A 25,809-nucleotide genomic window follows, 5' to 3' on the forward strand; every position below is an offset into this window, starting at 1 on the left:
CATGATAGCACAAAAATACATCACTGAGCAATACAGACAGCAAGACAGACTACGCTTAATCGTGGTGAAGTTCAACATAAAAATATCATACACACACTCTAACCTGTCTTGGATTCCTCTGCCCTCTTAGGACAAACAATTTGATATTCACCCAAAACCACTTTTTGCCTTTCTTATGCTGAAATTATAAAAAGGAATCGGACATATAAACACAGCATGTATTACCTTGGCATGGTAAGTGTGATCTCCATCTTGAAAATTGATCGTACCAAATGCATCCGTTGGGCTCGTCTTTGTGTGTTTTTGCACAGACCATTCTTCACCATCTCTCTGTGGGGCAGCCTGATAAACAGGCCAGCTACAGTCTACTCGTGGGTGATCTCCCATCAGTCGCCCACAGCAACATCTCACATTAAAAATAAAGAAATTATTTTATATCAAACACACCTGCATGCAACTCTAGGATCTTCATCAGAATAACCCAAATAGTTTTTCTACAAAGAAGGATGATGTTGCTTTCTGACATGGAATATAATAAAAATTAACTCGGATGAAAAAATTTCAACAATGGCAAAATTACATTGAATTAAATCATAAATGTGTTTTGTTGGATACAGAATTTGTTCTCTACCTGCGGAACACTGAAAACAGTTGTGAGATTGGACTAGATAATCTTAAAAAGTCCTTTCCAGCCCAAACCATGCTGTGATTCTGTGTGATTCTGTAACAGTTTGAGAGTCCTGTATAGCAACTCTGACCTGAGCAATGCAGCTCATGTTTACTGGTCTTATATGCGACATTTCAGAGGAATATCTTAGGACACCAAGGTTTGCTATGGTTATTACCACAGGTTATTCTAGGTACTGAAGAAAGATCTAGGAGTTGCCATCATTAATCAGGAGGAGAGAGGCAACCTTCAGTCTAGAGAGAACTTCAGGGTGACCTTTATAGTAACCCTTGGATGCCAGCAAAGTCAATATACAAAATAAATGGATTGGAGTGGAATGTTAAGGAAAATTTAGCAGAAGCTCAGTTAGCATTAAAGGTTTGCAACTGGATGAATAACCCAGATTCCAAATTCAATCAGTATTACTGTCATACAGGCTTCAACAGGCTCCAGTCTTTTCTACAGGATTAACTCCAATGTAATTTATAGTGACATCTGACAATCCAGTTTTCCTTTAGACATTTCAGAAGTTAATATACCCTGGGAAATGGAGATAAATTTTTCCCTTTTACTCTTTTAAGATACCAAACAACCTCCAACAGCCCAAACTCAATGACTGCCTTGGGACTCAGATGTATTAGTTGTGGATCTAGGGGCAGGCTAGATGTAAACATGTGCAAAACCCTGAAGAGGTACATTCAGAAAGAGAGAGAGTTTTCTGTGGAAATGAGTGAGAACTAACCAGAGAAATACATTAAAATATCAAACAAACAAACAACCAAACTGCAAAACAACCCTAAACTAATTAAGTGAACCGCTTTAGAAAGGCAATTTTGATAACCAGAAACCATGCAATTATGTTTGCACTCCAGTTTTTCAACACAGGTAAATTACATTTGATTGATTCAATGCTCTGCAAAAGCAGGCTGGAGAAGGAAGCCTCCCACACTCTTGGGAAATTAATAACTCAAACAACCTTATTCAGTGGAGAATTAGAGAGTTGTAGAAGCCTAGCACTGCAGAAAAGACTTGAGATCTATTATCACATGTATATCACAGAAGTCCAGGGACTTGCTAGAAAGAAGTCAGGCATGTGCTAACAACTGAATCCTGGAAAAACGAAGAGGAAATTATGTAGATGGGGGCGGGGGGGGGGGGGGGTGGTGTGTGTGGAAGCATCACAGTGAGGGGTTTATTGCCAGAATTACTGCCCAGTCTGGCTCACTGCATGACTCCACAACCACTTGCACTGTGGTAGTGGCAGAAAAGAACCCAGGGATTAGCAGAGGGGGCACAGGATTTGCTGAAATAAATTATTGATCTAGGGACCTCATTTTGATGACCCCAAAAACAAAATTCATTGTAATTTTGCCTCCTCACAGGCAAGCCAAGACACGTAGGTCAAAGCTCATGAACTAAACAAAAAGCGTCCAAGCTGGTACTTGGAGAATAAGCCAGTAACACTAAGTCCCTTACAGATATACAATCAAATTACTATTTCAGAAGACTGTGAGGGATCAACACATATGGAAGGTCATTGCTGACATTACATTGTCAAATCACATGTAGAATTGGAATCCACATTCAGAATTGCTATAGAGACATATCTAAACTAAAAGTGTTTCAGAGCAATATAGCTGCAAAGCAGACAGCACAAGGGACACAGATTTGGATAAAACCTGCCCACAAAGAGCACAAGGTCAATGACTGTCCTTCTTTATGAGTCCTCCTGCATACTTCAAAGGAAGGACCAGAAGACAGAGACAATTTTTATTTTATTATTGGTCTTCAGAGGACAAATTTCTCTACAGCTGAGCTATTAAGCCTCCTTACTCCTTTTTTTTCTGTTTGCCTTTTGGGGCACTCCAGGGTAAGAGACAGCAAATGTGAGGAAAAAATTGATCTTTAGATGAAAGATGAGAAGAAAATAGATAAGTTATTGTCCTTCGCTCCTGAAAATACCTTGTGGTCACTGTACTGCTCCTAGAGTGGTCTCACAATAAGAAGACCTTTCATGCAGGAGTCATTCCGAAAGACAGAGAACCAACAGCAGTGGTTACATCACCTTACATTACTCACTTAGATACTACATTACACAGAATCACAGAACGGTAGGAGTTGCAAGGGACCTCTGGAGATCATCTACTCCAACCCCCGCTCCTAAAGCAGGATATCCTGAAGCAGGTTACACAAGATTGCATCCAGGCAGGTTTTGAATATCTCAGAGAAAGAGACTCCACAACTTCTCTGTTCCAGTGCTCGGTCACCCTCACAGTGAAAACATTTTTCCTCATATTCAGTCAGAACTTTCTGTGTTTCAGTTTGTAGCCATTGCCCCTTGTCCTGTCACTGGGCACCACTGAGAAGAGTCTGGTCCCTTCCTCTTGACATCCAGCCTTTAGATATTTATAAGCATTGATAATATCTCCCCTCAGTCTTCTCTTCTCCAGGCTAAACAGACCCAGCTCTCTCAGCCTTTCCTCATGAGAGTGATGCTCCAGTCCCCTAATCATCCTTGTAGCCCTTCGCTGGACTCTGTCCAGTAGTTTCCTGTCTTTCTGAACTGGGGAGCCCAGAACTGGACACAGAACTCCAGATGTGGCCTCACCAGGGCAGAGCAGATAACCTCCCTCGGCCTGCTGGCCACACGCAATACACCCCAGGATCCCATTGGCCTTCTTGGCCACAAGGGCACACTGCTGGCTCATGGAGAGCTTGTCCACCAGGACCCCCAGGTCCTCCTCCACAGTGCTGCTTCCCAGCAGGTCAGCCCCTAACCTGTGCTGGTGCTTGGGGTTATTGCTGCCTAGGTGCAGGACCCTACACTTGCCCTTGTTGAATTTCATATGGTTCCTCTCTGCCCAACACAGTCTGAGTCTGACTCAGAAAATATGAGTGCTTGGAAGAGGACAGCACTGAAAAACAATCAGGTGCATCATCGATGGATTACATTTTCTAAAATTTGAATTAATTTCAGTCCATCATCAACATATGAGCACAGAATGACTACATGTCTTATACGTTACTGTTCCATAGGGTCACATCAGCAGCCCCTCCCAGAGCAGCAAGAGCCAGAGCAATCTGCCTTTTCAAAGCAGAGATCCTGTGGAAAGGAACTAACTATGTGACAAGACAAATCAGTGCAGTAACCTTGAAACTGAGAGGCTCAATGAACACTGAACTGTTTTAGTAATTAACATAATTTGCACTACATACTTAACGTTTACATGTCAATGCACCCAGAGGTGAGCCGCACTCTGAACAGCTCAGTTATGCTGAGCCAGCAGTGGAGGAGCTGCACATAGACCTAACACACAGGTGGGCAGGATACATGCAGCTGCTTTTACCCCAGAGATTACCACAGCAAGAGGTATGAACTCAAAAGGACTGATCTTTCCCAAATAGCTCATGCTCTGCTCCAAGCTGGCACGCTCACTCTCTCTATCCATCTAGCAGGAAGGGACAAGGTACTAAGGAGCCCTGAGCTACCTGGGAGGTTAAAAGCCAAGACTAAGAGGCTCTCAAGAAGGTTGAGGAAGCTAAGGCAGAACATTACATACAGCTGTTCGGGGATTTTTTTTTTTTTAAAGTTTTGTGCTGTGTGCATAGTGACCAGGCTCAAGGAGGAGAGGACCTACCAGCCAGGGATGATGGTTGAGTCAGGATCGGTTGGGAGCACTTGACCCACACGCATCCCTGGGACTCATTGGGCTGCACCCCAGGGTGCTGAGGGAGGTGGCTGACACCCTTGTGCAGCTGCTCTCCATCAGCTCTCAAAGGTCACAGAGATCAGGGAGGTCCCCAAAAACTGGAGAAAGGCCAATCTCACACCTGCCTTCAAAAATGGGCAGAAGCCAACCTGAGGAACCACAGGCCGCCCAGTCTCCCATTAGTCCCAGGTAAAATCAAGGAGTGAGACCTCCTGGAGCCCACATCTGGGCACAGCAGGGAGAAGACAGTAATGGGGAGCAATCAGTGGGGATTTAGCAAGGGTCAGTCATGCCTGACCCACCTAACTACCTTCTGCAACATGATCGTGGGGATGAGAGGAGAGCAACGGATGCCACCTACCTCTGCTCTAGCCAGGCTTTTGGCACTGTGTCCCCCAATATTCTTGTACCTGTGCTGTGACATTACATTCTGGGAGGGAGGACACAAAGTGAAGTGAAGGACAGTCATGGAGTGAGATTGGTCTAGGTGCTGCCTGGGATGTGTTAGTGAGCACCGCACTGAAGAGCAGACAGAGGCCATTTCAACGCACAAGGGCAGCATGGGCAAAGGCGCCAGTAAGTTACTCAAATTTGATTAGCACCTACTAAATAGAGTTATTCTACTTAGTATTAGCAAATAGTTGCATAACCCACTCATAAACTGTTTGCAAACCTTGGAAGTTCTCTGCAAGTAAGAAATCATTAACAGATTTCATTTGCCTACAATATTAGGTCAAATTATAGTAGGCATCAAGTACATTCACATGACTTTCAGACTGTTGTGGAAAATTATGCACAGGCCTCAGGAGGCCCAAAACCTGTTTCATTACTAATCTAATAAATACAATATAACCAGTTATAACACTCATGTGAAAATTATTTCCCCTTGTTAGGAACAGAAAAATTTTCCCAGAACAAAGCTCTGTGTACACTTTAAGATATATGAGAACACAGGAACAGATAATATTTGGGAAAATGTACTTGCAAGATAATGGCTGACAGAAGTGACCATCAGACACCCACACACATTCTGCATATATAGACAGACGGACAAATAGGATTCACATGGATTGAAACAGCATGAAAATGCTCAATGAAAAGTGAAAGAAAGAACTACAAGATAAAAAAACCCACAAAGGTACTGGATGCCTTTACAGAGAAAGGTGAAAGAAAAAACCAAACCCACCCTGTGGGGTGCACATTTCCAGTTTCTCCTCCTCCCTCTTCCACTGTAGTATTTACATTCATGCAGCTACACTGTGTTTGATTAGGAGGCTGATTTGGTGGAAAGCTAATCTTGGTTTGGTTTTCCACCCCCCAGGTTAATTTTCATACCAATGAGCTTCCCAGACCAAACAACAACATGGTCACTCTGCAGGGGGAAGGGAAAGGGAGACTGCTGTAGTCTCTATTTAGATGGGATTAAATCACTATATTTTGAAGCTCAAGTTAGCTTCAGCTTAGATACCCTCTTGGGTATCTGAAGGTTAGCAGGAAGCATTAAAATGATCCCTGCATTTCCACTTCTGAAACACCTGCAAAAATCTTTGAATCTCTGTTCTTCTGCTCTAAAGCAAAACATACACGTGACCATTCCCTCAAGAGGGAGTTGACCCTTTCTGAACAGATGCCGCACAGATCATTTGCCTTCTTTACAAGGGCAACATCATTCTGTATATCGGCCCTTGGCAGTGATCTGATTTCAAGGAGTAATTTATTTCCTTTTTGGAAAATGTGACTTTTGTTTCACGTAAATCTTAGAAGTAAAATAAAATGTGAAACATAATGAAAAAGCAAATAATCATGCTCATGCAGGTAACAGGACTAGTTAGCACCAGCTTGCTAGTCAATAGCTATCAGAAACTCATTGTTTTCTGTTGCTTCAGTCTTCAGAGGCTTTTAACACAAAATAAATGCCAAGGAAAGTTAAAACTTGTGTTCCAAAACCTGGTAATTTATTATCCTAAACATACAGTATCGAAACCTGTTTTGCTGAACAACAAATGTTGGATTGAAAACAACTAATTCATACAAGCCACAAAATACTAGCTCTCTAGAAAATCCACACACAAGTTAAAAGCACCAAAGTGATGTAATTTTTGTGGCTTGCCTTCCCAAAAGCAGGGACTTAGAATGCCCACTGCAGAGAAGATGAAACAAATCTTCAGAAAACCTATAATCAGAGATGTTTCTATTACGCTCTTTCTTCTCCCTTTATTTTGTTCTTCCTCTTTTTGTAATTCTTACTGTTCTCTCTTGCTTTCATCTCACTGTCCTTCATATCACCCAGGATATAGCTGGAATTGTCTCCCATTGAAAGGCACATTTCTGCCTTTCATTCCTCAGACATTAAGATTAAGACAAATTCATCCACACAATGTATTTGGATAAAATTTTCCATTGCAAATAAATTGAAGGTTATCACACAATTTATTTTACCCAGATTCATGCTAAACATTCTCCTAAACATGCTGCTCTGACAATGTGAGAGGAAGGATATTTTTGTCATCATTACTGCCTTGACTAGGAATGACTATCACTAACTTTAGGTCATTGTAAAAATCACAAATATATGTTTATGCATTTCTTACCTGATTAAATTCTGGCACACCTGGCATCCTGCAGGACACCTGTTATAAAAGATGGATAATTAATACATGCTTGCATAAAAGAAAACATCTGTAATGGTATTCATAAAGTATCGATTCACCTGTGAAAAAATTCGCATCAATAGCATTAAAGGCTGTGTTCTTCTGCACCCACCCCTGGAAGATGTACTGAGTAACTTCACTGATTTGTTCGGTGTTTTACATCTCAGGCCGTATGTCAAATCTGCATTTCAGAGATGAGTTACCTATCTCGTCTACTCTACGCTATCCATGTGTTCAAAAAAATATGATCAAAATTACAAGTTTCCATCCTCAGAATGTGATCTCACCGAGTTTATTTAGGCAACACCATCCACTAGATACAGTCTGGAATGCCAAATTATGTTTGTTTTCTCAGGTCCTAAAACACAGGTTGGGGATTTGCTCTTTTCCTCACTCTTTCCACACTCTACGCCAGCCTGAGCAGAAACCTCTGTCTCAGAAGACTGTGATCAGCAGCAGGCATTATTTGAGGAAGGGAGAAAATGGTGGTAGAGGATTAAGAATTCCTGTGCAGCCGTAACTCCATGTAACTCAATCTCTCAACTGGATGCCATACCACAGTTTTGGTTATTGGACTGAGAGCAACACGTCTAAGAGGCCTAGGAAGGTCAATTGTTGCCAATTTCTAATTCCAACGAACAGCCTCATTTAAAACATACTGGTGACCATATCTGTGAAAACCCATAAACACCAGCAGTCACCAACTGGGGCATTGCAAAACTGCAAAGAACTTCATCCAAGCTACACACAACACCCATAAAAATTATTGTGATTCTTTCTAAATGTAACACAAAGAAAGTGAAATTAATTGTTTTACCTGTGAGGATCTTTTGAACTGGGAATGATGTGCATACATTCTCTTTTACTGAAGACCTCTTCAATCCAAGATTTGGGAGACTGGAAAGACATTTCAAACGTAATTGTATTTATTTCTGAACTCCAGAACTTAAGGCCAAAAATTGCACTATAATGTCTACATAGCTGTATGCGCATAACACATAACTCAGAATGATTCCCACCACAGTGTTAGATGAAACCAAACACTGTAAACTGAAGGTACAGCTCTGAACAGTCCTAGCCCTTCACCCCCAAGCTTTACACAGCTCCACAGAAAGATCAATATTAAAATTTATTTCCACACCTCATTAATAAACACAAAAGTTATTTAGAGGATCTGTCAAACACATGTACAATAGAGGAAGTGGTAAGGATGAATTACAGCTCCTTAAAGGACTGCACTTTCCTTCAGCCAGAAGACTAGCAAATGCTACTGTTACTAAAGCTATAGGTGTCAAAAAAGGCAAGATTTTCTTTTTACCTGAAAGAGCTGGTTGATTCCTTCTTTTATTATTCTTATCAGAGTTAAGAATAGATGCAACCTGGTTATATGTTTGCTGAACTAGGACTACAGTGAAATGCAAAAGCAGGGACCAAAGACTAGACCTAGCACTTAGAGTGTATGGCAGGTGGGTTTCTTCCACTGGCCTCGTGGCACACTGTCTCAGTGAAGCTTGTTGCAGCTGAACAGTCACTGCGGTACACAGATTTATTTCAAAGACTCTCACTGGGACTCTTTGAACCTCTTTCTCTTCAGGTCTATCAGGATCAAATTCCCTGCAAGGAATAATCAGGTTTGGATGCTGAACTTTGCAATCTCTGGGACTAAATTTAGGAGCAAAGGATTTTTTTGTCATCAAAGGGAAATACCCCCACAGTCAAATGTGCAATGGACAAGATATTTTGTCATAAAGAGTAAATACAATTATACCAATGATTATTGTCTCATTGCTTCTCACATTCATCTCACTGTCCATCTGTCATCTACCTTATACATAGCAAGCTCTCCGGGACAGTAGGGGCTTGGTTTATGATTAGGTATACAAGGCAAACACTAATCAAATAATTAACACCGACTCCTTATTCACTCATCACGTTTAAAAATGATTGTTCCTCTGCAAAATGTCTACCCTGTAAAATACTTATGATAAGTACTTGTCTCCATACTTGCTTGTAAAATGTGTGTTTCGTACAATGGCTTAGAAAATAATTCAATTCATAAGAATGCCGGTAATTCAACTTATTAAGAGTACTGCTGGGAGCATTTTATGGATGCAGTTCAGCAATAATTCTTATAAAAGAGAATACCTCTCTTTTATCTCCTGAATGGAATTATGATCCTTAATAATGCAGGCACATTTGAGGTTTTTTTACTTCAGCCTCAGATCCTTAAATACCCCTGTATAATCTGCCAGCTAGTCACGCACTTATGCAGGGCCACGAGCTACCCGAGTGAACTACCAGCTTGTCTGCAGGTGGGGACCCCGCTTCTGCCAAGACTAATGGGAGTCCTACCTTTGGTTTTAATGTAGTCTGAAACAGGCCCCCACTGACAAAGATGAAAGAGATGACTAAAAAGCAGTGTGGTGGTATTGGTGTGCATGTGTATTCTTCTGGGAGCAACTAATTGAATTGTGTCTGGTTGAGCTTCGAATGAAGGAGTAACAGCGTGGAAGATCCTCAAGGCTGGACAGAGCACAGGCAAGCAAGAAAATTAATTATCTTAGAAAGAGACATACTGAAGACAAAGTGCAAACATTAAATCCAGAGAAAAACATCAGAAACAGTGAAGCAAATTTCACTACCTGAGGGCAGGCACACACTACTCTCAAAAACCTTTCGGTAGTGTTCTTGTTACTAATCAGTAGTATTTCACCCTTCCTAAACCACTTTATTCGAGTTGTCTGAGCTACCAAGCAAAACAGTGAAATGTTTCCAATATTACAATACCCTGGGACTCTGGTTTTTCTGAAACTCATTACTATTTCTCATAATTGGTTTTCACGAGGAAACAAAAAATCTTTTTATTTTATGGGATGCCTTGGATAAGAATGAACTTTACTAAACTTTTCATTAACAGGAAAGGGTGTGACAGAATTGCCAAGAGGTTGACAAGCCTTACAGCATTTGCTGAGGCAACATGCTCAGGCTTGTGAAAGAACAACATCCAACTGCTGTCACTTTCATTTAGTAAGAGCACTAGTATTTCAAAGTAATTTTGAGCAAGCTGTTGGCAGTGCACAGTCTCAGGTAGCTTCCCTTGAGCTACTTTACCTCCAGCATGACATATTGGGGAAATCAAGCGTTATCTGTGTATAACCTTTCTAGGTGTGAAGGCCAGCATTGGAGATATATGACCTTATTGGCATTACAGAGACATGGTGGGATAGCTCCTATGACTGGAGTGTTGGGATGGAAGGGTACAGGCTCTTTAGCAAGGACAGGCAGGGCAGACGAGGAGGGGGCATCACCCTCTATGTCAACGACCAGCTGGAGTGCATGGAGCTCCATCTGGGGACAGAGGAGGAGCCCACTGAGAGCATATGGGTCAGGATTAAAGGGAGGGCTGGGGCAGGGGACATCACAGTGGGGGTCTGCTACAGGCCACCTGACCAGTGAGACTGAGCGGATGAGGCCCTCTATAGACAGATAGGAGCAGCCTCACATTCTCAAGCCCTGGTAGTTATGGGGGACTTCAACCACCCAGACATCTGCTGGAGGGACAACGCAGCAGAGCACAAGCAATCCAGGAAGTTCCTGGAATGTGTCAATGACAACTTTCTCCTCCAAGTGACAGAGGAGCCCACGAGGAGAGGTGCCATGCTGGACCTTATTCTCACCAATAAGGAGGGCCTGGTAGGGGACATCAAGCTCAAGGGCAGCCTTGGCTGCAGTGACCACTGCAGTGGTGGAGTTCAAGATCCTCAGGGCAGCAAGGAGGGCACACAGCAAGCTCACTACCCTGGACTTCAGGAGAGCAGACCTTGGCCTCTTCAGGGATCTGCTTGGTAGAATACCATGGGACAAAGCCCTGGAAGGAAGAGGTGCCCAAGACAGCTGGCTAATATTCAAGGGTCACCTCCTCCAAGCTCAGGAGCGATGCATCCCAACAAAGAGGAAGTCAAGCAAAAACACCAAGCGGCCCCCGTGGATGAACAAGGAGCTCCTGGGCAAAGTCAAACAAAAAAAGGAAGCCTACAGAGGGTGGAAGCAAGGGCAGGTAGCCTGGGAAGAATACAGAGAAACTGTCCGAGCAGCCAGGGATCAGGTTAGGAAAGCCAAAGCCCTGATAGAAATTAAACCTGGCCAGGGATGTCAAGGACAACAAGAAAAGCTTCTACAGGTATGTTAGTGAGAAAAGGAGGACAAGGGAAAATGTGGGTCCCCTCTGGAATTAAACGGGCGATTTAGTTAGCTGGGATATGGAGAAGGCTGAGGTACCCAATGACTTCTTTGCCTCAGTCTTCACTGGCAAGTGCTTGAGCCACGCTGCCCAGGTCACAGAAGGCAGGGACTGGGACAATGAAGAACCGCCCACTGTAGGAGAAGATCAGGTTCGAGAATATCTACACAAGTCCATGGGACCTGATGAGTTGCATCCATGGGTCTGGAGGGAACTGGCGGATGAAGTGGCCAGTTCACTCTCCATCTTATTTGAGAAATCCTGGCAGTCCGGTGAAGTTCCCACCAACTGGAAGAGGGGGAATAGAACCCCCATTTTTAAGAATGGAAAAAAGGAAGAGCCAGGGAACTACAGGCCGATCAGTCTCACCTCTGTGCCTGGCAAGATTATGGAGCAGACCCTTGTGGAGACTATGCTCAGGCACATGGAAAATAAGGAGGTGATCGATGACAGCCAACATGGCTTCACTAGGGGCAAATCATGCCTGAAAAATCTGGTGGCCTTCTATGATGGGGGGATAAGGGAAGAGTGACTGACGTCATCTGCCTGACTTACGCAAACATCTGCCTGACTTACTAATGCAGAACAGCATTTGACGCTGTCCCGCATGACATCCTTGTCTCTAAATTGGAGAGACATGGATTCGATGGATGGACCACTCGGTGGATAAGGAATTGGCTGGATGGTCACACTCAAAGAGTTGTGGTCAATGGCTCAATGTCCAAGTGGAGAACAGTGATGAGTGGCGTTCCTACAGGGGTCGGTACTGGGACCAGCACTGTTTAACATCTTTGTCGGCAACATGGACAGTGGGATCGAGTGCACCCTCAGCAATTTTGCTGACGACACCAAGCTGTGTGGTGCGGTCAATATGCTGGAGGGAAGGGATGCCATCCAGAGGGATCTTGACAGGCTTGAGAGGTGGGCCTCTGCAAACCGCATGAAGTTCAACAAGGCCAAGTGCAAGGTCCTGCACGTGGGTTGGCGCAATCCTAAGCACATCTATAGGCTGGGAGAGGAATGGATTGAAAGCAGCCCTGAGGACTTGGGGGTATTGATTGATGAGAAGCACAACATGAGCTAGCAGTGTGTGCTTGAGGCCCAGAAAGCCAACCGTGTCCTGGGCTGCATCAAAAGAAGCGTCAAGTGAGGTGATCCTGCCCCTCTACTCTGCTCTTGTGAGACCCCACCTGGAGTATTGCCTCCAGCTCTGGGGACCCCAGTACAAGAAAGACATGGAGCTGTTAGAGAGAGTCCAGAGGAGGGCCACAGATATGATCAGAGGGCTGGAGCACCTCTCCTGTGAGGACAGGCTGAGAGAGTTGGGATTGTTCAGCCTGCAGAAGAGAAGGCTCCGCGGAGATCTAATTGTGGCTTACCAGCACCTGAAGGGACCTACAGGAAAGATGGCGAGGGACTGTTTAGAAGGGCATGGAGTGATAGGAGAAGGGGTAGTGGGTCTAAGCTAAAAGAGGGTCAATTTAGATTGGATGTTAGAAAGAAATTCTTTACTGTGAGGGTGGTGAGACACTGGAACAGGTTGCCCAGAGAAGCTGTGGATGTCCCCTCCCTGGAAGTGTTCAAGGCCAGGCTGGATGGGGCTTTGGGCAACCTGGTCTAGTGGAGGGTGTCCTTGCCCATGGCAGAGGGGGTTGGAACCAGATGATCTTTGAGGTCCCTTCCAACCCAAACCATTCTGTGATTCTATGACTCTGATATACAGCCCAGTGCAACAGGGAAGCATTGCATCAGCCTGGGCACCAACAGCAAAACATGCTGCCAGCTGAGCGAGGCACCGGCACTCAGCCGATCCCTATGTCAATACACTTGAAAAAAGGTGTCAAAGAAGGTTTTACCTCCAAAGCCCAGTGTTCCTCATGATAAAGTTACACGATACAGGATAAAACACAAATCAATAATTTTAAAGGGGGGAGAGGTCATCTGGTACACAACAGCTGTTTTGTGGGGTTATTTCAAACCAAAATATAACTTACAGTCCTCAGTGATAGCAATGCACTGTGTAAATTGAAGTTACAACATCTAATATGGGAGATGAAAAGGCTTCTTCTCTACTAGCAGCTTTTTGAACATCTAAGCTGTCTCCTAAAAAACATACCTTGTTTTAAAAAATTCTCTTTTTTTCGATTTTGGAAAGCAGTTGGAGGTTAAGACAAAAATATCAGTGCTTAAAATTCTGGATGTTTTGTGCATCCTTTTTTCAGTTTGGTCCAAAAGCACCTGTGTTTTTCTGCAACTGAGGCAGCAAGGGCAGCAATCAGCACATGCCACAGCTGATCAGACCACTCTACTCACAATGGGTTGGGCTCAAGGTCCAATAAAGCCAATGGAAAAAAAAAAAAAAGTATAGCTTCAGATCAGATGTCATGAATCTAATCTTGCGACTGTAGAGGCCCTTGACAAAATTCCCATTTATTTCAGATGAACAAAACCACTCTGAAATGTATTTGACCTTTGAATCTCAGAGCACCAAGGATGCACCTTACCCAGTGGCAGAGACTCCCCTAGCACAACACTCATCTCAGTTAACTCCACCTCAGGATTCTCAGTAAAAAGGACTGAAAACAACATTTCAAAGTACAATTGATACAATACCGGGAGTTTTCACCCTGACCTGCAAAGAAACATACTATCTTCGTATATGGATATTTCAACAATAATCTTTGCTTATTTACATAAAGAGTTTGCCAGAGTGTTGCCTGTTCTGCACTCTTTCACCTCCTTGCTTCCTGTAATTTTTACATTTAAAAAAGCAGTACTTAGCTAGCATATCATCTGTATATGATCCTGATGAAGCCTATAACTTCAACATTTATTTTTATCTCAAATGGTAAACGTGAATATAGCAAAAAAAAACCCGTTTGCAAAGTCCACCTTTTTTCTTTAATGAAGCTCCTTAACAGGTGGTACTACTTAAAAAATATATATTGAAATTCCAGTCAACCATAGGAAAAATAAAATACAAGGCTGTATCACTGTATTTCATCTTGTGAAGCAAAAATTTCAAAACTGAAACACTGTGAGATGCAACACATTTACCATTATTCTTAGTTTTATGTAAGGTAAAATCCTCACCTAGTGTGTAAAATTTACACTATAACAATAACATTCATTTCTTAATCTAAAGCTTTACTTAGATGTCTAAGCTAATTATATAATCAGGAAAAGGGTTTTAAACCTTCATACTTTTTACAGTCATGACTTCAGGGCTGGGCAAGTAAAAATGAAGAGGGGAGACTGCTGAACTGCTGTTTGTCTGCTCTTGGTTCTTTATTTTGTAAATGACCTCTGTAACATACATAAAACTCTGGCTAACATTTCAAAACTGTCGTCATTTAATTAAAACTTCAATAACAACTTGAAATTTCTCCTGTCACTACAGTGAGGTACATATACCTCAGCCAGTATCAACCTGTATTCTTTCTACCACCAAACCCTAAAGGAGACAAAAATACACCTACACGTTCCTTCTGACAGGCAAATTTCTCTTCCAACCTGAAGCCAAGTTTATATTGCAATTTTCCTTCCAATTTTCCTTCCAGAAAGTCCTGAGACCTTTGGGAGTTTCGCCTTTTCTTTTCTCGCCAGTCTGAGGATTAGGATTGCTGCTTATACTTCCCTGCCACAGAAGAGGCTTTGGAGATTTCTAGACTGATTTAGTCAATAGAGTGGCAAGAGTTTGGCTCTGAAATTTAAGGCACATGAGTAGTTTTTAGAAAATTGCTTTTAATCACTTTTCCAATATCTTTAATGTCTGAGTTCCTTGCATAATGTGGTATTAAAGGGACACTGTCAGGTCAAATTTGGTTAAACGTAAGTAATGTTCAAAAATGAAGGCTTCCAGAAATAAAGAAAGAGATCAGAGCATAACATTTAAAGAAGCACTTGCACCACTCATTTCTTTCAAATCCTTGCTGATGGGGAGCGAGAGCAGACAAAACCTGAAAAACCCAACCTAGCACAGAGGTAATCTGTCCTCCAAAATCCAGGGGTGCCATCAGCGAGGCGAGTAACCATGGCACCATCCTGCCGGGGTCACCGAGCAGGGGAGCAGCGCTTTGGCTCAGCGGTCCAGGACACGGGGCGAGGTAGCCCAGTGATCACCCGATGAGCTGGTGCCCAAGCCGACTCCACCACCCACCCACGGCTTGATTGCTTCAACTTCTGCTGCTCTGCTTCCTTCTGCCCCAGCCCACCCCACCTCCCGGTAAAGGACTTGCCAGAGTCAAAGCCTTTAGATGCACTGCACCAATTAAACACTGGTAAGTAGGGGCTAATGTGCATTTGTCCTGCTCCAGAATTAGCTTTACTAAACCAAGATCTGCAAGGAACATTCAGCCCCTTCAAGGTCAGACAATAAGCACTGTTCATTGGTTGAGTACCAAAGTCAAGAAAACTAGGTTACACTGCCAGTACTAAACAACAAATTTTCAGTACCATTAGCTCTACTTCTGTCCCCTTTGGGGTGAAAGGCACAGACACACACATTTTCTAATGAAACGGCATGCTGCTCTGGACACTTCAATTCCCTGCAAATGGAAATTAAAAGGCACACATCTCTGTGTCAGAATAATTTCACCCATTATTGAAATAAAACCATTTATTGGACAAAACAGCAGCAACTGCCTTTAATGACACATTGTAGATCCAGCCAGGGCTGATAATGAGAAATCATATAATGACTAGCCAGTTTAAGTAACCGGTTAGCTCATTTAGGCAAAGTACAGCTGTGCTGGAGACTAGCCAGAACAATCAAGTTATAAATAGCTTACTGAAACTGCAACAAATTTGTACTGATAGCAGACAGCAGTAATTTCTATCTTGTGTCTTAGCCAAAACACTACTTCACGAGCTGAAAAGTACTGCCAATCACCATACCTCAGCTCTGCACACACTGTGTGTGCACCGAATCAACGACACACAACCACTTTTTTATGTCACTTCTCAAAAATTGGGGTTCTCCTAAAGATCTTTAACTATTAGTGTCAATATTTTTGCATTGCCAAGGAGGTTTGGCAGAATCTTATTTAAAAAAAAGAAAAAAAAAGAAAAAAGAAAAAAAGAAAAAAGGAAAAAAGGGAAAAAAAAAGAAAAAAAAAAGAAGTATAGTTATGCATCAGGTAACTCTCTTTCCAGTTAAAAAATTATTTGCAACTTTTACTGCTGAGGGCAAGAATTACAAATACCCAAAGGATCCAAAACTGATTTTTAGTGCCTTGGAAGGAGGAAGACGCCATTTTCAGGTGAAAGCATACCTGTGAGAAGTCAATGTAGTACAGCGTGTGACCAACCCTTATTCAAATAAATAACAAGGGGAAAGAAAGAACTTCCCCATACTACAGCCTCTGCAAGAATCCAGCCTCTGTGTTCAGCACAGTGTCTTAAAATATCTTAAATCCTTTTAAAAATTAACTACGCATAGAGAGAGTCACTTGCATGAACATTAGATACCTGAAATGCAGCCAGAGTTCTTGTAAGCTAGCACTCAAGACTGTTTCACAAGAGGTCAGCCTATAAAAGCACACTGGTATCTCTTGAACCCTTACCCCTGGAAACTCTTCCTGAGCTATAAAAGCTAAGGTGGACTTGCAGGTATCCTCATTTTATGCATAATAATTCTTAAGTGAAAAACAGGACTTCAGCAGTATTTTTGCGTCCCATGGCAACTGGTAAATTACTGCCAGCATTAAAGAGATTTCCAACTTAACAGGCTGTCTTGCATAAGCTTTTCAGGGCAGGAACTTTCTGGTTCAGCATCCATTACATGCGTGCTTGTGGTATGAAGTAATATAACAACTGTAACAAAGAACACTGCTTTGGATCCATGTAGGGCAGAAGTGCATTGTAAAACTCCGAGGTCATGTGCAATAAAACATGAACCCAATATGAAGTTTTCAACAAACTCTCAAGTCTTCTAGAATTTTCTTGTGTTCAGGCTACCTTGTTAAGAGGACAACAGCCTGGGTTTGTAACACAGACATGCTGCGGTTCCCCTCACCTCCATCGCTACAGTACCTCTGTTACTAACTAGCATCTTTTGCTTTACCAATCTTTCTTACCTACTCATTTACCCAAGTGTTCAGGACTCAGCACATCTGTGGAAATACTGCAGTATAAGTAATTGAATTTGCAAGAAAATTTTCATCACTGCATTTCAAAAAGACAAAAATATTGTGCAAATAATTTCATTTGAATGCTTCCACTGTTGTTCAGCAGTTCATCGTGCCCACTTATAAGACAACTATCAGTTAATCCCAAACTGCCATTGCAGGCAGACTGCAGATTCAATAGCACTGGCAAGTTTCTCTATTTTTCCCTTTTAAAGGTAACATGTAATTTCAGGTCACAGCAGAATTTATGTGGTTATTTCCTAGTACTTAACTCAAACACTGTAAACATATTCTCAGATCTTCACAGATACACTGCCTACACTAACAGAAGTCACCTGTGCTAGTAGGGTAAATGCAGATCCAAGTCAGAGAGGGATAATATAACTTGTTAAAAATCTTCCATCATAACTTGTTAAAAATCTTCCATCATACTGAAGAGAGGTTTTAGGTTAGCACAAATGGAGTGTGTCAGCTTCTCAGAAATATATAAATTCAGTCTTCAACCAACAGCGTGCTGTGGCATTTTCTTTCACATTTAATCAACTGCACTTAAAAGCTAAGTATGTATGCCTAAGTGCTTCTCTGGACTGGGGCCTTACATCAAAGGCTCATTAAAATGTTTCCAGTATTTTGACCCCAAACTTAAAAGCCCTCTGACTTTAATAGGCTCTCCAACATGTCGCTTCTGATCTCAGAGTAGACCATGCAACACAATTAGAAGAATATATCTAAACACAAATAGCAGTGGTGTCAGGACAACAAAACTCAGGAAATACTAAATACAAAATGCTCACCTTGACAAAGAAGCTCTGGCTGAACCCCTGGAACACCAAAGTAGCCAACTGATGGAAAGCTTAGCCCAGTCTGAAAGACTAGACCTTTAATTATTTTTTAACTTTTTACCTTTCAAATTTATTAACTAATCAGTTAAGCCCTTCTGGTATCCCTGAACATGTAATGTTTTAGAAAAACACATCAAACAGCACTGCCCCAAGAGCACACCCAGCTCAGGGTGCAGGTGCTCATGGAGGGACCCCTGGTTTGCAGCTGGGGGTTTCGAGCAGAATCTCCTGCCACCCTGCACAGCCCATGGCACTGGGCTAGAGAGGGAAGGCCACAGAGATCCTCACCTTAACATTTCTGCCCACAGCTTTTGCAAATGAGCTAGACACAAGAAATCTCAAATCACAATTTATTTTCCTCAGCCTTATCCTTGAAACAGGGTCCCAAAAAAATTGCTAAAAATCCTATATTGGCATTAGACATCTGCAAATTACTTAACAACAGGTTTCCAGATCCATTCCCCAACTGGAAATGACAAAATGTCTCTGTGACATGAAACATAATATGGCCTTCTACCTAAAATAGACCCACTCCAAAACTGCTCTAGAAGCACAGTGATTGTTGAGAAAGTTTGGATCTGGCTGTTTCATAACTGTGGCACATACAGGCAATTTAAAAATCTGGGCTTAAAGCTCATGGCAGCTAGCTTGCTAAAAACTGACGTTTGTCTTACATTGCCAACATTAAAATACAATATAATACTGTATATCATCTCCTCTTATAAAGCCAATTGAATGATCATCATAAAATGTGGATTATTGAACAAGCTAGTCATACATAAAGATACAGAAAGACATCTTCTAAAGATTTTTATTGATGGAAAACAGTCCAAATTGTAGAATAAATTACAAAAGACACACAAAACTTGTGGCAAATGAGCAGGCACCAGCAACAGAGCCAGAAATGACAAATTAATCCAAACTACATTTGAAAATTGTTATAAATCCTTAAATATAAGAACGGTCTTATTTTACTGTGTCTCAGAGACAAAAGTTACATGGTTTCCTTGATGAACACTCCTGCCGTTCTCACCGACAATAATAGAATCACAGCATCATAGAATGGTTTGGGTTGGAAGGGACCTCAAAGATCATCTAGTTCCAACCCCCCCTGCCATGGGCAAGGACACCCTCCACTAAACCACGTTGCCCAAAGCCCCATCCAACCTGGCCTTGAACACTTCCAGGGATGGGGCATCCACAGCTTCTCTGGGCAACCTGTTCCAGTGTCTCACCACCCTCACAGTGAAGAATTTCTTCCTTATATCTAATCTATCTTCTTTTAGCTTAGACCCACTACCCCTTCTCCTATCACTCCATGCCCTTCTAAACAGTCCCTCGCCATCTTTCCTGTAGGTCCCTTCAGGTGCTGGTAAGCCACAATTAGATCTCCGCGGAGCCTTCTCTTCTGCAGGCTGAACAATCCCAACTCTCTCAGCCTGTCCTCATAGGAGAGGTGCTCCAGCCCTCTGATCAGCTTCGTGGCCCTCCTCTGGACTCGCTCCAACAGCTGCATCTCCTTCTTATGTTGGGGGGCCCAGAGCTGGATGAACACAGTACCCCAGATGGGGTCTCACACGAGCAAAGGGGCAGAATCACCTCCCTTGACCTGCTGGCCACACTTCTTTTGATGCAGCTCAGGATACGGTTCAGTATTTTGGAAGTCAGTAGTAGCATTCATATCCCAAAGAAAATCAAGCATTTGGTCTTCTTTTGTTAACTAATGCAATATAATGAGAAAATCTTACAAATTTAAGGCAACTTACATGTCCCCTTTGAAATGATCTTGTTGCAAGTCATTTTAAAGAAGTGAAAATCCAGTCAGCCATAACAAAATAATGCTTCAGGTGTACTATTCAAAGGGTCAATACAATGATGTCAATACAAAGTCTTGCTCACATTTCCACTTGGGGATCAGTAGAAGCCAGCACTGCTTCTTTGTTCAGCACTTGATGTTAGCAAAGAGCTAATCAACTTGCTATTTTTGAAACTGGGTCTCACCTACCTGGCACTGAGCGATCACAGAGGTCAACCACCCACTGCTGTTAAAAACGCATTCCTCCATCAAAGTATTCAAAATTACACAGCACAAAGCTCTTCCTGGTTTAAACCAGGAGGAGGAAGAGAAGAAAATTACCTGCTGGTAAATTTCAGAGCTTTCTTTTGTTTGTTTTATATTTTCACAACACAGGGATTAATACAGACTAGAGAGGTGACCCTCTGAAGACAGGGTATATCTGAAGTATCTGAAGTGGAAAACAAATGCAGTTTGCAAAATTCAGCTGGAGGAAACATGAAGGGCCCTAGTAAGTCACAGCTTGAAAGCAATGTGTATTAAACTGTCATACTATGAAGTTTAAAGGATGTGAGCAACCACACAGCTCACCTCTGGAGCCACATGACCATTCGCTGTCACTCCTGTCAGCATTGCTCTTTTTGCTCCATTGCTTGTCTCACACAGTAATAAAGTCTTTGTGGGCTTCACAGCTGCGTACAGCAGCTCTCACACACACTGCAAGACAGGCAGACTCATAGGACGGAAATTCCATTTTCCAAAGAGAGAGGGAGCACAGCTTGGGTGATTTCTGAGGAAGCTGAAGGTATGGTCCCACATCTGCATTTCCCACCCAGCCATGGCTCATCTCTCTCCTCGGCTCTGCCCACCCCAACACCTTGCAAAAAAAAAAAACCTTTCCTTTGTGGTCCTGTCTTGCTTTTAAATTTAAGTCACACCATTAACGCACTGAACACCACAGATCCACAGTCACCTCAACCCAGCTGGAGGAAGATCCAGATGGGGCCTGGGAGCAGCCACTGGGGACTGCGGGGATGGAAACATCCTGCTGCCCCTTTGCCACAGAGGCCATCTGAACGCACCCTCAGGCTCTCCACCAGGTCTTTCTGCGCCTTCAGCCTCAAGTGCCAAGCCACATTCCAGGACACCAGCCTTATCACCTGGTTTGTTGCACTGGGAGTTGCAACAGCAGCCAAAAGGACCCCCAAAAGGCTTGTGTTTCCCCGGGGCCAGACAGCGAGGAGCCGCTGTGGTTGCTGTGTGTGCCAGCCTGCACAGGACACCCTGGCAGCCATCGCCATTGCCGTCCCAGCACCGAGCCAGGCTGCGCTCCCAGGCACATTCCCCTGCAACCTAAAAAGTCTCTGCTCCATCCTGCTGACAAGTCCTCTCCCGCGGCTGGCAGCCCCAAAGCCCACCCGTCCTCCCAGGCGCACTCCCTGCTCACCGAGCGGCCTGGCTGCATCTGCGTTCGGACGGTCCCGTGAGCTGCGCTGACGCAAGGGGTGAGGGAAGGGCCGGAGCAGGGGCAAGGAGGGCGCGGCAAGGAGCAGGGACAGGGCGACCTCGCCAAGACAGCTGAGGTTGCACGGCACCGCACCCAGCCTTTCCAAAATGCTGGTGAGCTGGTGGGCGGAGGGACGGATGAATTTCATAAGCACTTGGGAGGTACTGGTAGAAGCTCCTCTACCCCTCTTTGGGGGTTAAATTGTGCCAGTATAATGTAAACAAATGCAATAGTTTATAGCAGTAGGACTGTGATCAAACCTGGGATGGTCCCACCCCACCAGGCTGGTAAAAAATTTATATCCGCACTCTGACCTCAGCAATGCAGCCTAACCCGACTGATGATGCAGTCACAACGGGCTACCAGCCCTTTACAGATAGGTCCCAGTCCCTCACCACCTCTGTGTAATCCCTAGCACTACCTGGCAGCTAGGAAACCACTTTTATAATGAAAACATGTTATTTTTTGAAACCATGAGGCTGGCACCAAGGCACAGCCACAGCTGTTTACAAAGTTCCAGACCATTACCCCCGAAACTACCAAAGGCTGGGAGGTGAGCACCTGTCCCATCACAGTCCCTGTGCAGTTACATCATTGCTGACAACGCTGAAGAGGGCTGAACTCAATTCTCATCACTGAGACTTAATCATCAGGAAAAATCAGAAGCATCCATTTCATCAGCAACTCAAGAGCATTTGATTTGGAAACAGTAATGACCAGATGTCACAGCACCAATGCAGTTTAAAAACCCCTTTTTCTGACTTGCATTTATTAATGTGCAGAATGACAGCGCCCAACTTCTGTCCTGGTGAAAAGAACAGCAAGAAACCCCAGAAACTCGTTTTAGATGCCTCCTTCTGTTCCCGTATGATGGACTGGGGGAACTGGACAACTCAGAACAGTGCACACCAGCAACTGCACTACGGCCAAGACACAAAGCAGCACCAGCCCCAAGGAAAGGATGAAGACAAGTGCTTAATAAATCCTGCCTGGTGTGACATCTTGTCACTGTTTCCAAATCAAAGAGGCTTAAGCATTTTACTTAGAGCTATGGCCCCTCAAAGGGGCCTCTTTTCTTTCAGGACTGGCAGGAGAAGATGCAACCAGCTTTCAAAAACGGAGGTAAAATATTAAAGATTAGAATGTAAAGCCTAAGAACTGGTAAGTCAAAGCATATACAGTGTATCGCAAGGGTTCACCTACTATGCATGTTACACAGAAATAAGTTTATGTATTACAAGAATCAGGGAAGCTTTACACAAGAGTTGACAGAACCAGTCTGAAAACACCACCAAGGGATGATCAAAACTTGCTAAATCATGGTGACGTGAGCTTCCCGTTGTGCTGTGAACTGCCTGATGTGTCTCAAACTCATTAGTGCAATTCTCAAATAACTGGATTCCCTGGCTTGGACTTACCACCTCCCCAGATAGCACCCATAAGCCTATAGACTGGCTTGCTGGGGGACACATGTGGGGGGACCCACCTCTTCAGCTGACGTGGTACTGAGTGAAAAATAAATTTAAGATTAACTGAGCCATGAAAAGGCAGAATGAAGGACTGACTTATTTAGGAAAAAAAGTAGGAAGAGTATTGCACACAGTTCGCACAGATTTTCCTCCTAGGAAGGTTTTGTTTGGCTTCGGCCGATGTAACCTGAACAGATCCACACTGACAGACGCTGTAGATGGGATACAGCAGTCCAGCATGGTCTGGCCATCCTATCTGTAATACCAGTTGTGTTCAGAGTTGTGCTGTTAGCAACGTGAAGGGATTGACCTTGTCTTCTTACTGCTGCAGCCTTCCCCTGACATGCTATCCTGTACTGCAATCCCGCTTTAAAAACAATACTATAAATCGAGGACAATTCTGGACCCATGACCATTAAAATATGTTTTCTATTATTCTGGGCAGCTGCCACTGTGGTTATGCAGGGGCAAACAAGAACTCCTTGGGACGACAAGGACTGACGTGCTGCAACTGCCTGGCCCCTGAGGTTCTCCACAAAGTGGCCACAGTGTACACAAGGTTTCACTGGTCCCACAGGGACCTATGCTCTTACGTGCCAGCAACGTTTGTTGCTCATTTTCCTTTACAAGCTATAGAAATTTTAAACTCACGAACCTTCTGCTCTTTTAAAACTACCACATGACTTTTTGCCTTCCACATAGGTGGTCACAAATGGGGGGGGGGAGGAGGGGAGGGAGGAGGTAACAATTATCTTATCTGCTCTCTGTCCCTACAACATTTAAAAAAAATAAACTGCAGGTGGAGCTCAGAGAGAAATGTCTCTCTGGTATGGTTCTGTACAATTCTTGTGTTTTCTTCCTGATACTGGTTACTTCCAGGGACAACATATCTCAGCACGTTCAATATTGGGTAATTTCTGCGCCCCTGACCTTGTAACAGCCAAGAAAGGTTCATCATTTGTCCCTTATCAAACCACAAAACGATTAAGGAAACTTAGGTTCAAACATAACCTAACCTATTTGCTGCTTATCATGTTTTTTAATAATACTATATAAGCCTGTTACTACTTTTAATAAGGTTGTAATAGTACAATGCAAACTTATAAAAGAAAAGTCTGTAAACTTATTTCATGACTTCAGAGCATATTTTTTTCTTTAGAAAACCAATGATGATGCTTCCTTAAACTCATTTTAGCCTCATGCCAGGATGAGTTTATTCGTATACGTAACACTGCAATTCCCCCAGGAGGTCCAAAATACACTAAATCTCTAAAAACTGGCCACTCCGTTTAGGTATCAAGAAAAGGAGTTTGTGGTGAAACTTCAGGTGTTCACAACTTAAGACTCTAGCTTGTTTCTTCCTAGTGTACAAGCAGATACTGCATATTTTGAAATAAAATAAAATAAAATATTTAAAATAAAATAAAATATTCATAAACAGAAACACAAAGAGTATTCTACTGTAAACATATTTCTTATATCAGCAGGTCTATCAGAAATGGATGCATTATATATGTTGCTATAGCATGATCTGTGTGAAATATCACCCAGTCTCACAATTTTATATGTAAGTAGCAGAGCTCTGTTCTTAAAACCCCAGATGACACGTTTCATCTTTAAAGTAATAAAAAACCCACACCACACCCCCAAAAAAAAACCCAACCCAAACCCAAACTTCAGTCAGCATCATGGTAAAAATAAATGGAAATTTACTAGAGCCAGAGGCATTTTTCTTACATGTTACATCTAACCATTGCAAACCTCATGGCATTCAAACAGCACTACCACAAAATCACCATGCGATGCCTTGCTCATAGCGTGGGCAATCCTTTTTTGCTGGAAGTCTTTCGTGGCTACTAGAATACAAGCAGATGTGTGCGTATGAAATCACTCGAGTTCACACCTGCAGAAGCACAGGGGGGTGATCAGTACTGAAACCGGAACATTAAATCCTTGCCAAAACAGCACCCTGTAGCCTGAGGTTTTCTCTTTGCCATCAGTCCAACTGATCTGTTCTCTCCCCAAGTCGCCTGGGCTTTCAGATGAAGTCTGATGCCATTTACCGATGTGCTCAAGTGCCACTCATGACATGGCGAGTGCAAAGTACAGCACTGGAAAAAGAAGAGCGTTAGCTGGATGCCGTGCCCCGGTGAGCAGGCCGTGCCCCGGTGAGCAGGCCGCCCCGTCACCCGCTCCGTACGGAGATGCCCCTCCGTCTCAGGCCGAGGGGACTTTGGCCCCGATGAGGACGAGGAGGATCAGCCCTGACAAACTCTGCTCCTCCGGCAGCCGACCTCTGCGGGGCATCTCGCAGCCCGTCCCTGGCCGGAGAGCGGCGAGACCCCCGGCCACGCCACCGCCCGCGTCCCGTCCCCGCCTGCACCGCCCTCACCTGCGGGACGGCGGGTTCGCGGCCGCCCCGGCGGGGTCGGCGCGGGGGGGGCCGCGGTCCTCGGTCTTCCGCCGCCGCGCAGCGTTCGCGGGGCGGGCGCTGCCAGCCGCCCCCCATCCAGTCCCGGCCGCCGCGGCAGACGGAGCCCAGCTGCGAGAAGAGCAGGTCCCGCCACGCCGCCATGCCCGCCGGCGATCCTTGTCCCCCGGCGGCGGGGCGGGCGGGCGGCGCCTTCGCGGGGCGCGGCGGCTCTCGGGGCGCCGTCCTTTACCCCCGGCTTTTTATGTCTTTATTTGATTGGTTGTTTGGGGGGGGGGGGGGTCCCCCAATATTAGAAGGCGCACGCAGCCGTAAGGCAGCCGGCGAGGTTTTCCTACGCGGGACAGCCGAGTGCCGGCTCTGCCTTCG

At 43.9% G+C, this 25,809-nt stretch overlaps 1 protein-coding gene across 1 annotated transcript in view; it reads right to left on the reverse strand.

Annotated features, from left to right (window-relative positions):
- The window catches only part of TRPM6 (transient receptor potential cation channel subfamily M member 6), an 88,873-nt gene extending 63,289 nt beyond the window's left edge, over positions 1-25,584 (reverse strand). The window contains exons 1-4 of the mRNA XM_075739251.1: positions 25,402-25,584; positions 7,846-7,925; positions 6,969-7,007; positions 226-406 (exon numbers count right to left, since the gene is read on the reverse strand). Coding sequence (XP_075595366.1) covers positions 226-406; positions 6,969-7,007; positions 7,846-7,925; positions 25,402-25,584 — 483 coding nt within the window. The remainder of the gene's footprint in view (positions 1-225; positions 407-6,968; positions 7,008-7,845; positions 7,926-25,401) is intronic.
- Between the last annotated feature and the right edge of the window lie 225 nt (positions 25,585-25,809).

Source organism: Balearica regulorum, chromosome Z (genome assembly GCF_011004875.1).
Source record: "Balearica regulorum gibbericeps isolate bBalReg1 chromosome Z, bBalReg1.pri, whole genome shotgun sequence".
NCBI classification, from domain to species: Eukaryota; Metazoa; Chordata; class Aves; order Gruiformes; family Gruidae; genus Balearica; species Balearica regulorum.